The sequence below is a fragment of the Lactuca serriola genome, chromosome 9 (assembly GCF_051521515.1).
Source record: "Lactuca serriola cultivar US96UC23 chromosome 9, Lser_US96UC23_V15, whole genome shotgun sequence".
In the NCBI taxonomy this organism is placed as follows: domain Eukaryota; kingdom Viridiplantae; phylum Streptophyta; class Magnoliopsida; order Asterales; family Asteraceae; genus Lactuca; species Lactuca serriola.
In genome coordinates, this window is record NC_136416.1 from 95,843,642 (window position 1) to 95,857,788 (window position 14,147).

Here is a 14,147-nt window from a genome sequence, read left to right on the forward strand (position 1 = left end):
AATTTATTGCAACTTTTCAAGTCTTGACCCTTTTATCCTCGGTACCCTATCAATGAGTTTGTGGGTTATTTGGTTGTTGATGTTGTTTCTATGATGTTTTTGTTGGTTTTTAAAAGATTCCTCTAACATTCTATTAGTGGATTGATGTATGAAAACCTTATACTTTTTTGGTCCACGTCTTTACCATTTTGCCCTTAGTGCAGTTTTGTTGAACTTTATTAAGTTATACATTTTATTTTACCACATCACAATTTTATCATTAATCAACAAAACGAACTTTGTTTATATATTCAAAACATATTTAATAAGATTTATCAACTTAATTTACTATTCATATCTCCGATGATGCTGTCTAATTCTATTTAAATTGGCATATGTTTCAATTTTTTATTTCAATTCTATTCATATTTGCATCCATTTCAAGTTTAGTATTTCAATTTCCTTAAATTTATCTAATGTTTGAAATGCTACTCACAAGTTTTTATAAACCAAGTACTTTTTATTTTTCAGTTTGAAACATTAACATGGGCAATGACGATTCTAACATTTTCTTTTGTTAGGGGCACGTTTGAATTTTTTCAAAAACATAAAGGGAATTTTTGATTTTTTCCAAAAATTTAAAGGGCCTTATATGTAAAAAATTTAGTCATCGGGGGCATGTGCCCCCACTTTTATACATTTGCATCCACCACCAACATGGACTCTTATACTATTTGAAACAATATACAATATTTTTGTTTATGCCAATACAAATAAGAACACCTACTCCGCTCAAAATAGAAAAATAAGAAAATTAAGGAAATTATAATTAGATAAAAAGAAAATTACACTATAACAATATCATTATCATTATTTATTGTGTTTTTTTACTCTATTTAAATTTATATTGTATTATTGTATAAAATCATAATTTTATCAAATGTCTATACATACAAAACATATATCGGTATTCACAACACTGTATATATATTAATTTTAACTAATCATTATAAAATTATAGACAAAACTTATCTCTTTGTAATTTAATAATTTTTTATAAAATTTTGATTTTGTTATCGTTTTAAATTATCAACAGTGTTTTTCTTTTTTACCGGTGATTTTCACGGATTTTAACTAGTATGATAATATTTGTACAACTTTTATCTTGGTGTTAAAATTGATTATTTTTAATCAAAAATGTAAAAAAACAACATTTGGTCAAATGCAATGATTTAAAAAATATTTCTTACACGTGTGACGTGACAATACAAACTTTATCGTAATGGAAAAGCAAAACTCTGAAAGTGAAAGAGGGATAGAGGAAAAAAAAGTTTGGGTGACAAAATGAAAAAAATAAAAAAGAGGGCCCAACCGGGTTCGAACCGGTGACCTCTTGATCTGCAGTCAAATGCTCTACCACTGAGCTATGGACCCTTGTTGATTGTAGTAGTTATATAATAACTATATTAAATACATCTTATTTTTAATAATTTGATTTATTGTAGATAGTTAACATGCTTTTTAATGAAATTACTTTTTCAAAACTTGTGAGTTTTGTGTAAAGTACATTGCAGTATTTTTTTTAAACAAAGGAAATGTTGACTCAATAAAACCACAATGGTTTATGCAAATCATTTCATTATATGTGCGTTATTAGTAATTGTAATCATTGGAATTGTCGGTTTACTATGACTAGTTGATGGACTTCAATCTCATTTCCTTCAAGGACTCAAATACTTGTTGACGTGTCAAACTGTCGACCCTTTTGTAAACATATCCAGTTATCCACTAGATGATTTACTTTTTAAAAGGTATCCTTCAAGGCTTCAAGTAATGTTAAAAGCTTTAATTTATGAAAGTGACTTGACAAATGCAACAAAGAACCAATTACTTTAACATATTTAGATGCAAGAATGTATTCACACGATTTTTTTTTTCTTTTAAATTAGGAGAGGGTCATAATATCATAAAGATATTAAAAGCTTCACACAAATATAATGAGACTGAGTAAAAAAAAAGCCAGTGTTGTTTTTAATCAACTTAAAACTCAAAATAACATCAGTAGGATCGTACGCAATGATGATTTCAATTTTCACATCATTTATGACATGTAAGTTACTCCGAAATATTAAAATAATGTCTACATTTAAACATTGAATAATACAGGACCACAAGCAAATTTGTTTTACACAAAAACATTTGTCACCACTATTTTGGAAACCATACAAAGGAACCATATGACTTAAAATGTTTGCATACTTTTTTTTTCTAGCTTTTACAAGATATTTTGATTGATTTATATAATTTTTATTTCATAAATTACTCTTTTAAGAATGTGGTTTTCACCTCCACTTAACGAATTTCCAGATTTTACATACACATAAGTTCAATAAGAACTCTAATAGTAATTTCATAAACGGGATAAAATGTGTCTAAAATATTATATGTTAAATACGAAGCTAAAACTACCTAATTAAAGTATAATGTAGTAATATGTAACAACAAAATCAACAAGGGTCCATAGCTCAGTGGTAGAGCATTTGACTGCAGATCAAGAGGTCACCGGTTCGAACCCGGTTGGGCCCTCTTTTTTTATTTTTCTGTTTACTATTTCCCTATTTTGCTCCTTTACTTTAAAGCTACAAATTATCTTTAATTACATACCCGCAAGTTTAGCTTCGTTTTTGCTAACACCAAGATTAAAATCATACTAACTAGCACCATCGTGTATAAGCTAGGGTGCTATATATATTTTCATACCAACAATAAAGAAAGTTAGTAATTATGTGAAAAATATATTTCTGAAGACATGTATGCTTAGGAAATTTTGAAAATTAAGTTGGGTTGAATGAAATCAGTCGGCTTTTGACATTTAAACGTTATATGTAGGAAGGCAGAGGAAAAAATAAACCCCATGAAATGGTAGATTACTTCTTACTCTTACAATAAAATAAAGATTCATCCAAAAATATGAAAAATCTAGTGACACATCTTCTAATATCAATGCATTTACAAAAGCCTTTAGGCATAAAGACACAAAGTTGCAAATACGCCATTCAAGGAGAATCCATAAAATGGCTCAAAATTTGAATGATAAATGAAGACTTATATACACATCTTCATCAAGGTCCTCATACACGAAGAATTATTAACATCAACTAAAACAATTTTCAATTGTAATTTGCAGCTAGAGTAATAACATATGTAATAGTGTCTAGTTTAGCCACCATTGAAAAAGTTTCTTTATAACAATATATGCCATCTTGTTGATTAAATCATTTTGCAATTAATCTTGTTTTATATCTTTCTATTTCATCATTCACCTAATATTTTATTTTGTATTCCAATAACCGATAAATTTTCTACCAATAGTTAAGACACTAACAACCCAAGTACCATTTATGAGTAAGGCCTTTATTCCCTTATACATGGTCGTTACCCACTTTTGGTACATACATGCTTCATAATAGGTTCTTGGTATAATAGTTTTATCCATATCCTACCTACTTAGAATTTGAATTATAAGCATAAATTTATTCTCATGAGTTTAATGCATGAAACTAATGGTGTTATTGAGCTTATTGGGCAATATTGCTTCTTTATAAGCTCTAATGAAACTTGAAGTTTATGATAAATCTTTCAATGCAACTTTAATCTTCTAGAACATCATTGGGTTACATTAATTGAGGTTTAACTAGTGGAAGCAATGTTATTCTACGTTAAACTACCTATAAAAGTGATTGGAAATTGGTTATAAGAGAGATAGAGAGCAAGTAACCAAAATATAGTGCCAAAATGACGTTTGAAATGAAACAAATAAATGTAAAATAAAATCATTGAAACAAAAACACATGCAATGTATTTCATGTAGAGAATTACATGGGTCTTGTAATTGTCATGTCGCACCATTTGTAGTTTTCTAACTTTTGTTGGGAATATAGAAGCATGTGCAATTACGTTTTGGTTATATTTTGAATGATTGATTCTAAAAGTTTCTTACCTCTACTTATATTATTATATACAAATGATTTTTGCAATATTTTTAGGAGTTTTGATTTTTTGAATTGTGTTAGTCATTATTTAATTCCATTATAAAGTCCGACTCTCGGTTTACTAACTAGGTCTACCAGTTTAACGACATTATTTTGACATGTGCTTATATTAGAAGAAGATGGAAAAAACCAACCCCTAATTTTATTCACCAAAAGAAAATCAAGTATCTGTGTACAACCGAGAGTTTTAAAAGCAAAACTCAAACACCAAATTAAAGAAATAACAACCAAGGTCCCTCAAGTTTGAGACAACTACTAAAAAAATACCAAAACAATAAATTGAGACTTTATCTCAACAAAGGCAGCAACGCAACAACTTAAAAGATGTGAAAATTCTTTGGATGTTCAACTTTCTTCATGTAATTTAAGGCTATTTGATCTGCATCATTCTCGCCAGGGTAGGGAAGATTCGACCCCGAATCTGAAGCCACATCATCGTCAGATGAGGAATTGCCGACAAAAGGAACGAGGTGTTTCACATTAAACACATCAGAAGTATGAACATGGCTCGGCAGTTGAAGGCGATATGCATTAGGATTGATCTTTTCCATAATTTCGACAGGGCCGATCTTCTTAGCAGCAAGCTTACTATACTCATGAGCAGGAAAACGATCCTTAGTTAGAATCGCCCAAACAAAATCACCAACCTCGAATTCGACAGCGCGACGTTTCTGGTCAGCATGCGCCTTATATTTCACAGTGCTAGCAGTAAGGTTAGCGTGCGTTTGTTGGTGAATTTGGTTCAGTTGAGCGACAAAATCCACGGCAGTAGTATGTGGTCGCACTTTACTTGGCGAAGCGAGCAAGTCGAGAGGACCCCGTGGTGTTAAGCCGTACACCACATGAAAAGGGCCAAAACCTGTGCTGCGATTAACAACATGATTATGGGCAAACTCAGCCTGTGGCAACTTCAAATCCCATGATTTAGGTTGATCCCCCACTAGACTACGTAACAGATTGCCTAGAGAGCGATTCACAACTTCAGTTTGGCCGTCCGTTTGGGGGTGATAAGCACTACTAAAATTTAATTGGGTGTTGACCATGCGCCATAAACTCCTCCAAAAGTGACTCACAAAGCGAGTATCACGGTCGGAAACTATAGAGGCAGGAAGACCATGAAGACGATATACATCACGAAAATAAAGTTGGGCGACAAGAACAACATCAGTCGTACGCTTACATGGAATGAAGTGAGCCATCTTGGAAAAACGATCCACCACCACATAAATAGAGTCGTTCCCACGCTGGGTTCGAGGAAGACCAAGAACAAAATCCATACTAACATCAGACCACGGTTGTGTAGGAATAGGAAGAGGCATATACAACCCATCATTAGTCGCGGCACCCTTTTCTAGCTGGCAAGTACGACATCGAGCAACAAATTTCCCAACTTCCTTACGCATGGAAGGCCAATAATATGATCATGCAATCAACTGAAACGTACGATCCCGCCCAACATGACCTTCATTATGTAGCTCCTGTATAATTTTCGCACGTAGACTACAATCTGGAATGCACAGTTGAACCTCGCGAAAAAGAAAACCATTCTCCAGTAAGAAGTCGGTAGTATTACCTTGCTGAAGTTTGATAATAACATGAGAGAAAAAAGGATCATCCACATACAGGTCCATAAATGAATCAAATCCAGGCACATGAACACGCATCTCTGTGAGTAAACTGTGACGACGACTCAGAGCATCGGCGATACGATTAGAAACGCCCGCCTTATGCTTGATAACAAAAGTGAATTGTTGCAAATAAGAAAGCCAGGAAGCATGTCGATGAGAGACTTTATCTTGGCTTCCAAGGTGTTTGAGTGAGTCATGATCATTATAAAGAACAAACTCGCGTTGAAAAAGGTAATGACGCCAATGTTTCACGGCTTGAACAACCGCGTAAAATTCCATATCATATGTGCTAAAACGAAGCTTAGCACCCGAAAGCTTCTCACTAAAATAAGCAACAGGTCGTCCCGACTGGCTAAGAACTGCACCAATACCAGTTTTTGAGGCATCACAATGAAGCTCAAATGGTTGCGAAAAATCCGGAAGCACGAGAATAGGGGCGGAGGTCAAACGATGTTTAATTTCATTGAAAGCGTCTTCAGCTTCATCAGACCAGCGAAATAAAGTGCCTTTCATGCAATCAGTAATTGGGGCCATAATGCCACTAAAGTGTGGAATAAAACGTCGATAAAAAGATGCTAAACCATGGAAACTGCGCACTTCCGTGATAGAATTAGGGCATGGCCAGTTTTTTACGGCAACAACTTTACTAGGGTCAACTCGAAGTCCATCTCTGGAGACCACGTAGCCTAAAAATTGAATCGAATCAGTTAGAAAAATACATTTTGCAGCAGCAGCATAGAATTTGTCCTTATGAAGGACCAACAAAACATCTCTCAAGTGTTCAAGGTGTATAATAGGATTGATACTATAAATCAAAATATCATCGAAATAAACTACAACAAATTTTCCAATGAAAGGGCGTAACGCCTGATTCATGATGCGCATAAATGTGCTAGGAGCATTAGAGAGACCAAATGGCATTACCAACCACTCGTATAAGCCTTCACGAGTTTTAAATGCAATTTTCCATTCATTTCCCATGCGGATACGAATCTGATGGTATCCGCTCTTCAAATCCAGTTTACTAAACACGCAAGCACCACTTAATTGATCTAACAAGTTATCCAGTCGAGGAATAGGAAACCGATAACGAATTGTGATCTTATTAATAGCACGACTATCCACACACATACGCCAAGTGCCATCTTTCTTTGGAGTAAGTAGGGCTGGTACAGCGCAAGGACTAAGACTTTCACGAATATGACCCTTAGCAAGCAAGTCCTCTACCTGTCTATGCAATTCTTCATGTTCTATTGGGCTCATACGATAATGGGGACGGTTTAGTAGTGGAGCACCCGACACCAAATCAATTTGATGTTGAATATCACGCAATGGTGGTAAAGCCGAGGGTAATAATTCAGGAAGTACATCAGAAAATTCATGCAGTAATGACTGAATCTCTGGAGTTGGGACAATAGAGCTAGCCGTAGTCACTGGGGCACAAAATAAAACAAAGACTATACCAGATGCTTCCATGGCTGCTTGAAAAGGAACTCGAGACAATAGAGTAGTTGGTGGAGCAACACTTACCGAAGAACCCACACGAGGTTTAGAAGGAACTAACACAATTTTCTTGCCACGACACATGAACGAGTAAGTATTGGAACGACCGTCATGTATAACAGACCGGTCATATTGCCAAGGGCGCCCCAGTAGGAGATGACAAGCATCCATCGGAACGACATCACAATAGATATTATCACTATAAGTCGAACCAATAGAAAAACTCACCATGACACGTTTGGAAACGGTAACATCAATACCTTTACTGAGCCAAGCAAGCTTATACGGCTTGGGGTGAGTTTCCAAAGTAAGCCCCAATTTTGAAACCTCAAGCTCTGAAATCACATTCTCACAACTACCTGCATCAATTATAAAGGTGCAGACTTTCCCACCAATAGTACAAGTTGACTGGAATAAATTGTGGCGTAACCACTCTGTTTGATCGGGTGTACGTGGGGTGAGGAAAATACGTCGTAACATCAAGAGCGGACCGGTATCGCCTGCAACATATTCCTCATGGACATCCTCATCACCTGGGTAATCATCATATATGGGTTTATCATCAAGATGATCCGGATCAACCGCAATAGTGTCATTGGTAAAGAGTCCATGTGTAGCAACGGGTGCTTTGCGGCAGTCGACTTGTCGGTGACCAGACTCACCACAACTAAAGCAACACATACCACTTCCTGGACGTCCTTGTGAAGGACGTTGAACTGGTGGGGGTGGGGCTTGTTCAATATATTTTCGACCAGGAGTGGAAGAACCAGCAGTAGCACCTGTTGAACTAGAGGGTTGACGAAAGTTCACATTTGCACGTCTTGCTAACTGTTTTTCTGCTTGAGAAGCACGTTGATGTGCTTCTGCAACGGTTAACGGGTCAAACATGTTCAAAGTATCTTGTAATTGTAGACGTAAGCCACCAATATAACGAGAAACCAATTGAACTGGTGATTCGTTAAGGTCAGTACGAGCGAGCAATTGGTAAAAGTCGGTGGTGTAATCATCAATTGAGCGAGGGCCCTGACGGAGGTTTTGAAATCGTTGATACAATTCTCGCTCAAAATTATAAGGTAAAAACGCAGCACGGATATGTTTCTTGAATTTCTCCCAACTTGAAATCTTGTCCTTACCAGAACGCATGCGAGTCTGTTTCAATTGTTGCCACCAAGCTTGCGCACGGCCACATAGACGGGTCGTGACTAACGGGACACGGCGGTCATCCGGGACTTCTTTAAAGTCCATAATTTCTTCAACCTGTGATAACCAGTCAACGAACTCATCACCTTTGAGACCACCATCGAAATCAGGAATATCCACCCAGAAGCCACGTTCCCAATGACGATCACGTCGTTCAGGGGAAGGGTTTTGATGAAACCAAGGATTTTCTGCTGTAACAGTGTCGTCATCTTGCTCCTGGTTTAGTGCATCAAGTCGTTGAGTCAGAAGTTCGACCTGTCGTCGGAGATCTGCATTAACCCTACATAAATCAGCATCATCCATGGTTGTCGTAGCGTTACCGTTCCTTGGTCTGCGAGGCGGCATAACACAGGATCGGTCTGGAAACTGATACCACTCTGATGCATTGTACGTGACTAATTGAAAGAATAAGTAAGAACAAACTATCGTTGATTCAATTGAATGCCGATAACTCACAAATATTAGGGAAAAAAACCAACCCCTAATTTTATTCACCAAAAGAAAATCAAGTATCTGTGTACAAAAGACGTCAACGAGAGTTTTAAAAGCAAAACTCAAACACCAAATTAAAGAAATAACAACCAAGGTCCCTCAAGTTTGAGACAACTACTAAAAAAAATACCAAAACAATAAATTGAGACTTTATCTCAACAAAGGCAACAACGCAACAACTTAAAAGATGTGAAAATTCTTTGGATGTTCAACTTTCTTCATGTAATTTAAGGCTATTTGATCTGCATCATCAACTCTTTAAAAATTTATCAAGTATTTTCAAGTTATCACTAAAACTCTTTATCTATACTAGAGGTGTTTCAGATGGTATCAAAACATTAATTTATGTGAACTAAGTGTTTAATATACACATAGACTTAAACTTAGATGCTTATTTTGGGATTAAAATAAGTTGTTGACTATAAATATTATAAGTTTGAGAAAATTTATATTTATAATACGAAGATTAACATGTGTGATTTTGCTTAGAATGGTGAATATTCCACATCCTCCTTGGTCCTTAGAATTGGAAATGTTAGAAAATCTTAAAGTTGAGGAAGCACTTTCAAATCCAACAATGCTTAATAGTTAATACTTAATACTATCCACGTAATTAAGCCTTTTAATTTCAAAACTATGGATGAAACCGGTAATACAAGATTTCTTTTTGACACGAAATGTATGTTTACCGATAATGGTATATAATAAAATAAAATAATTAAATATGTATAAAAACAATAGTTCGTTATTTTATGAAATGATAGTTTATTATCCTAGGGACTACAAAGTTATTATCCCTCTAGACTTTTGGATAATTGTTGAAGTATATCACGTTATCTTCTTATCTAGTTTTTATGTATTTGAATGTAATGCTTATCTCTAGTCTGTTTTGTAATCTAATAGTTGTAATCTGATTCAAACGGATCTCTGATGTATAAATACCAACATTGTCATTAATGAAAGACAAATTAAAATCGGCTACACACTTGTGTCGATTATTTCATGGTATCAGAGCGGGTTTGTACACAAACCTAATAACATGACAGGAAAAACAGGTGAAACACCCGGAGAATCATTGACTCCCAAAATTGAGTCTAATTCTCCCTTCTATCTTGGTCCTCAAGACCGACCTAGTGATTACATCACGCCGAACAGACTACGTGGTGATAATTACGATGACTGGGCGGGAGATATCCAGATGGCTTTGGAAGCACTAAGAAAATTTGGGGTCCTAGATGGTACGATCACTGAAAGAACTCCTCCAGTCACAGAATCTGATTGGAATACCATTAATGCCATGATAGTGTCGTGGATTATGAACACGATAGATCCTGAAGTAAAATGCTATCTGGCGAAGCATAGAAACACGAAGAAACTATGGGATACGCTCAAGTCCCGCTATGATGTTGTTAATGGACCAAGAATTCAACAGCTCGAGTTTGATCGCCAAGTGTGAACAAACAAAAACAATGCTGGTGTCGGAGTACTTTGGGAAACTCATGGCGCTGTGGGAAGAACTTCACAAGCATGAACCGGTGATTACATGTACCTGTTGTGATGCTTGCACTGCTGGAACCAAACACGAAGAAAGAAGAAACACATACATGCTCCATAAATTTCTTATGGGGTTGAACTCTGATTACTTCTCTAGCTTACATACAAATATACTTTCGCAAGACCCGTTACCATCACTTGACAAAGCATTTCAATTGGTAGTGCAAGATGAGTGTGTAAGGACTACTAATATGGCCATTGAAGAAAAACCTGCTGATGTTTTGGGTTTCTTTGTTCGAACCAACACCAAAGGAAGGGGGCGAGGGGAGAAGACAGACAAGTCATCTCTTCTGTGTTCTCACTACAAGAAAAATGGGCACGAGGCGGCGAATTGTTTTGAGTTGGTTGGATATCCAGAATGGTGGGAACAGGATCGAAGTAAGCCTGATGGTGGAAGTAGAGGTGGCAGATCTGGTGGACGTGGAAGAGGGTCTGGTACGTGCAAACGCGTTGACTACAAACTATCATCATGGATCAGGAGGTAATACAAGTTCATCTCCATTGCTTTTCACCGCTGAGCAGTGGAAGGCACTCACAGGTTTGATGAGCACCTCAAAAATCCCTGAAGAACGATTACATGGTACGTTGCAAAAGAGACTTTAGATAATTGATTCTGGGGCAACCCATCATGTTACAGGAGATTTTTCTTGGCTTCATAATGCTCATAAAATCTCAAGTTTGTTAGTAGGACTGCCGAATGGTAGAAAAGTTATTGCTACCCATGAGGGTAGTGTGCACTTATCTGACAAAATTACCCTAAAAAGTGTTCTTTTGGTTCCAAAATTGAATTGCAATTTGATCTCAGTTTCTCAACTGAATGATGATATGAAGGGTAGTACACTATTTAATTCTTACATGTGTGCTATACAGGACCGGTCGAGGAAGCTGATTGGAACGGGAGTTAGACGGGACGGACTATACTACTTTGGAAAAGGCGACTCTGTTCAGCATGTCTCAGTCAATCAAGCTTCATCCTCATCGACTCTTGAACTTTAGCATAGAAGAATGGGTCATCCCTCAGAAAAAGTGGTGAAATCTCTCATTCCTACTAGTAGTTTGTAGGGTAGTTTGAATAAAGCATGTGAAGTATGTTTTCGGGCTAAACAATCTAGAGAAAAATTTCCTTTAAGTAGCAATAAAACCAGTAGAATTTTTGAAAAATTCATTGTGATTTGTGGGGACCATATAAATATTCTTCTAGTTGTGGTGCACGTTATTTTTAACCATAGTTGATGATTACTCGCGCGCTGTGTGGATATACCTCTTGATTGACAAAACTGAAAATTTTCAAATGTTCATGTCATTTGTTGCAATGGTCCATAGACAATTTTCCCAAAAGATCAAGATTGTTCAAAGTGATAATGGTACGAAATTTAATTGTTTAATGAATTATTTTTTTACAAGAGGCATTCTTTTTCAAACCTCCCGTGTGGGTCCTCCACAACAGAATGGTCGTGTAGAACGAAAACACAAACATCTTTTAAATATCGGACGGGCTCTCATGTTTCAAGCTAATTTGCCTGTAAGTTTTTGGGGGAGAATGTGTGCTTACCGCCTCTCACTTAATTAATCAGACACCATCCCCATTACTAGACAATCAAACTCCTTTTGAGATCCTGTTTGGTACTTCGCCATCTTACTCTACCATCAAAACCTTGGGTGTTTGTGTTTTGCTCATAATAAAAAAGCTAAAGGTGACAAATTCGCGAGTCGTAGTAGAAAATGTGTCTTTGTTGGATACCCGTTTGGCAAGAAAGGATGGAAACTTTATGATTTAGACACTAAAACATTTTTTGTCTCTCGTGATGTGAAATTTTTTGAGGATATATTTCCTTCTAGTGATTTGTCTATTTATTCTAAAGATCAGCCACCTACACTTCATGACCTTCCCAATTACTTTGAGCCTCTGGAGAATGCCTCAAATGACAGCTCATCGACACAACCCATACCTGTTGATGTGTCCACATCGGTGTCCGAGCCCATTTCTACCACTAATCCCACAGTGAATCTTGAGCCCGTATTAGATCCTATTCCTAATTCACCATCGGTGACATCTGTGCCACCATCAAACACTGAACCTCCAATGGGAAGAGGGCACCACGAGAAATTTCCATCGGTACTTCTTCAAGATTTTGTTACTCACACCAAAGTAGTTAAATGTCCATCCCGTCCTTTCTTGTCTCCATCGGCAACATCAGGTACTTTTTATCCTATTTCTCATCATATAACTCGTGATAAGTTTTCTCCTACATATCAGAAATTTATTGCTACACTCGTGGCTAGTCAAGAACCTAGATCATTTAAGGAGGCCATGCAACACGATGTTTGGAAAGCTTCTATGCGGGAGGAGATTCGTGCACTTGAAGATAATGGTACCTGGATTTTGACTTCTCTCCCACCTGGGAAAAAAGCCCTTGGTAGTCAGTGGGTTTACAAAATTAAATATCACTCTAATGGTGAAATTGAGCGATATAAATCAAGATTAGTCGTCTTTGGTAATCATCAGGAAGCGGGAGTTGATTATAATGAGACATTTGCTCCAGTTGCCAAGATGACGACAGTGCGGGTTTTCCTAGCCGTGGCAGCATCCAAGAAATGGGAACTTCATCAAATGGATGTTCATAACGCCTTTCTCCACGGGGACCTTACCGAAGAAGTTTATATGTGTCTTCCACCAGGTTTTCAAAGCCCTAACAAAACTCTGGTATGTCGATTACAAAAATCTCTCTATGGCTTAAAACAAGCTCCTCGTTGTTGGTTTGCGAAGCTTGTCAATCTCTCAAAGCATATGGTTTTTGTCAGTCTTACTCTGACTATTCTTTGTTTACACTTACTCGTGGTGACACTCAAATTAATGTCCTCGTTTATGTGGATGATCTTAAAATTTCGGGTAACAACTCTGTTGCTATTAAAACATTTAAAGGCTATCTCAGCAATTGTTTTAAGATGAAAGATCTGGGTTCCCTTAAGTACTTTCTCGGCATAGAAGTGGCTCGAAGTCCCCAAGGTCTGTTTTTGTGTCAACGTAAATACACTCTTGACATTGTCAATGAAACAGATCTTTTGGGGGGCAAAACCTGCGAGTTTTCCCATTGAACAAAATCATAAACTTGGTAGGGCTCATGGTGCACTATTAAAGAATCCCGAAGCCTATCGCCGTCTCATTGGACGACTGATTTATCTTGCTGTCACACGTCCAGATCTGGGCTATTCGGTACATATTTTATCTCAATTTATGCAGGCTCCTCGCATTGAGCATTGGGATGCAACATTGCGAGTGGTCAGTGTAACGCCCGTAGATCCGGGCTAGTCAAGTTAGAGACAATAAGTGTCGAAAATGACTTTTCGGAAAAAGATTATTTATAATAAATAGTCTTAACCAAGTTTTAGAATATGTCTCAAGGTTTCCGTACATATAAAGAACGCCAAAATCCGAGTTATAACGAAGAAGTTATGGCCCGTCGAAGTTTTACGGCAAAACCGACACGACATCGGGAAGCGTAAATAGTAAAATTATGATGGAGCGATTTTTAGCCTTAGTGATCTAAAAGAAAGTCATAGAATATGTTAAACTGATAAAATCCATAAAAAGAACGCCCAAATCTGACTTTGTATGAATAAGTTATGATTTTTCTAAGATTCGGCTTAGCAGTGCACGACCTGAAACTCGAATTTTAGTTCGAGCGGTTTTTGGCTTATGTGACCGAAATGAGAGTTGAAGTTCTCATTAATAGGAACT

At 36.8% G+C, this 14,147-nt stretch overlaps 2 protein-coding genes and 2 non-coding genes across 4 annotated transcripts; 2 read left to right on the forward strand and 2 right to left on the reverse strand.

Annotated features, from left to right (window-relative positions):
• Window positions 1–1,341: 1,341 nt before the first annotated feature.
• On the reverse strand, window positions 1,342–1,413 carry TRNAC-GCA (transfer RNA cysteine (anticodon GCA)). Its single transcript has one exon. It is a non-coding gene; the product is annotated as a tRNA-Cys (tRNA).
• A 1,080-nt stretch (window positions 1,414–2,493) lies between these two features.
• TRNAC-GCA (transfer RNA cysteine (anticodon GCA)) lies at window positions 2,494–2,565 on the forward strand. Its single transcript has one exon. It is a non-coding gene; the product is annotated as a tRNA-Cys (tRNA).
• A 2,887-nt stretch (window positions 2,566–5,452) lies between these two features.
• LOC145075957 (uncharacterized) lies at window positions 5,453–8,665 on the reverse strand. Its single transcript, XM_079022009.1, has one exon. It carries the CDS (start codon window positions 8,663–8,665, stop codon window positions 5,453–5,455), a length of 3,213 nt encoding a protein of 1,070 aa, XP_078878135.1.
• Window positions 8,666–9,893: 1,228 nt separating this feature from the next.
• Window positions 9,894–10,310, forward strand: LOC145075958 (uncharacterized). Its single transcript, XM_079022010.1, has one exon. It carries the CDS (start codon window positions 9,894–9,896, stop codon window positions 10,308–10,310), a length of 417 nt encoding a protein of 138 aa, XP_078878136.1.
• The last annotated feature ends 3,837 nt before the right edge of the window (window positions 10,311–14,147 follow it).

Bases quoted from the DNA above. Each gene is read 5' to 3' on its own strand.
- LOC145075957 (XM_079022009.1), bottom strand. From the start codon at position 8,665: ATGGATGATGCTGATTTATGTAGGGTTAATGCAGATCTCCGACGACAG.
- LOC145075958 (XM_079022010.1), top strand. From the start codon at position 9,894: ATGACAGGAAAAACAGGTGAAACACCCGGAGAATCATTGACTCCCAAA.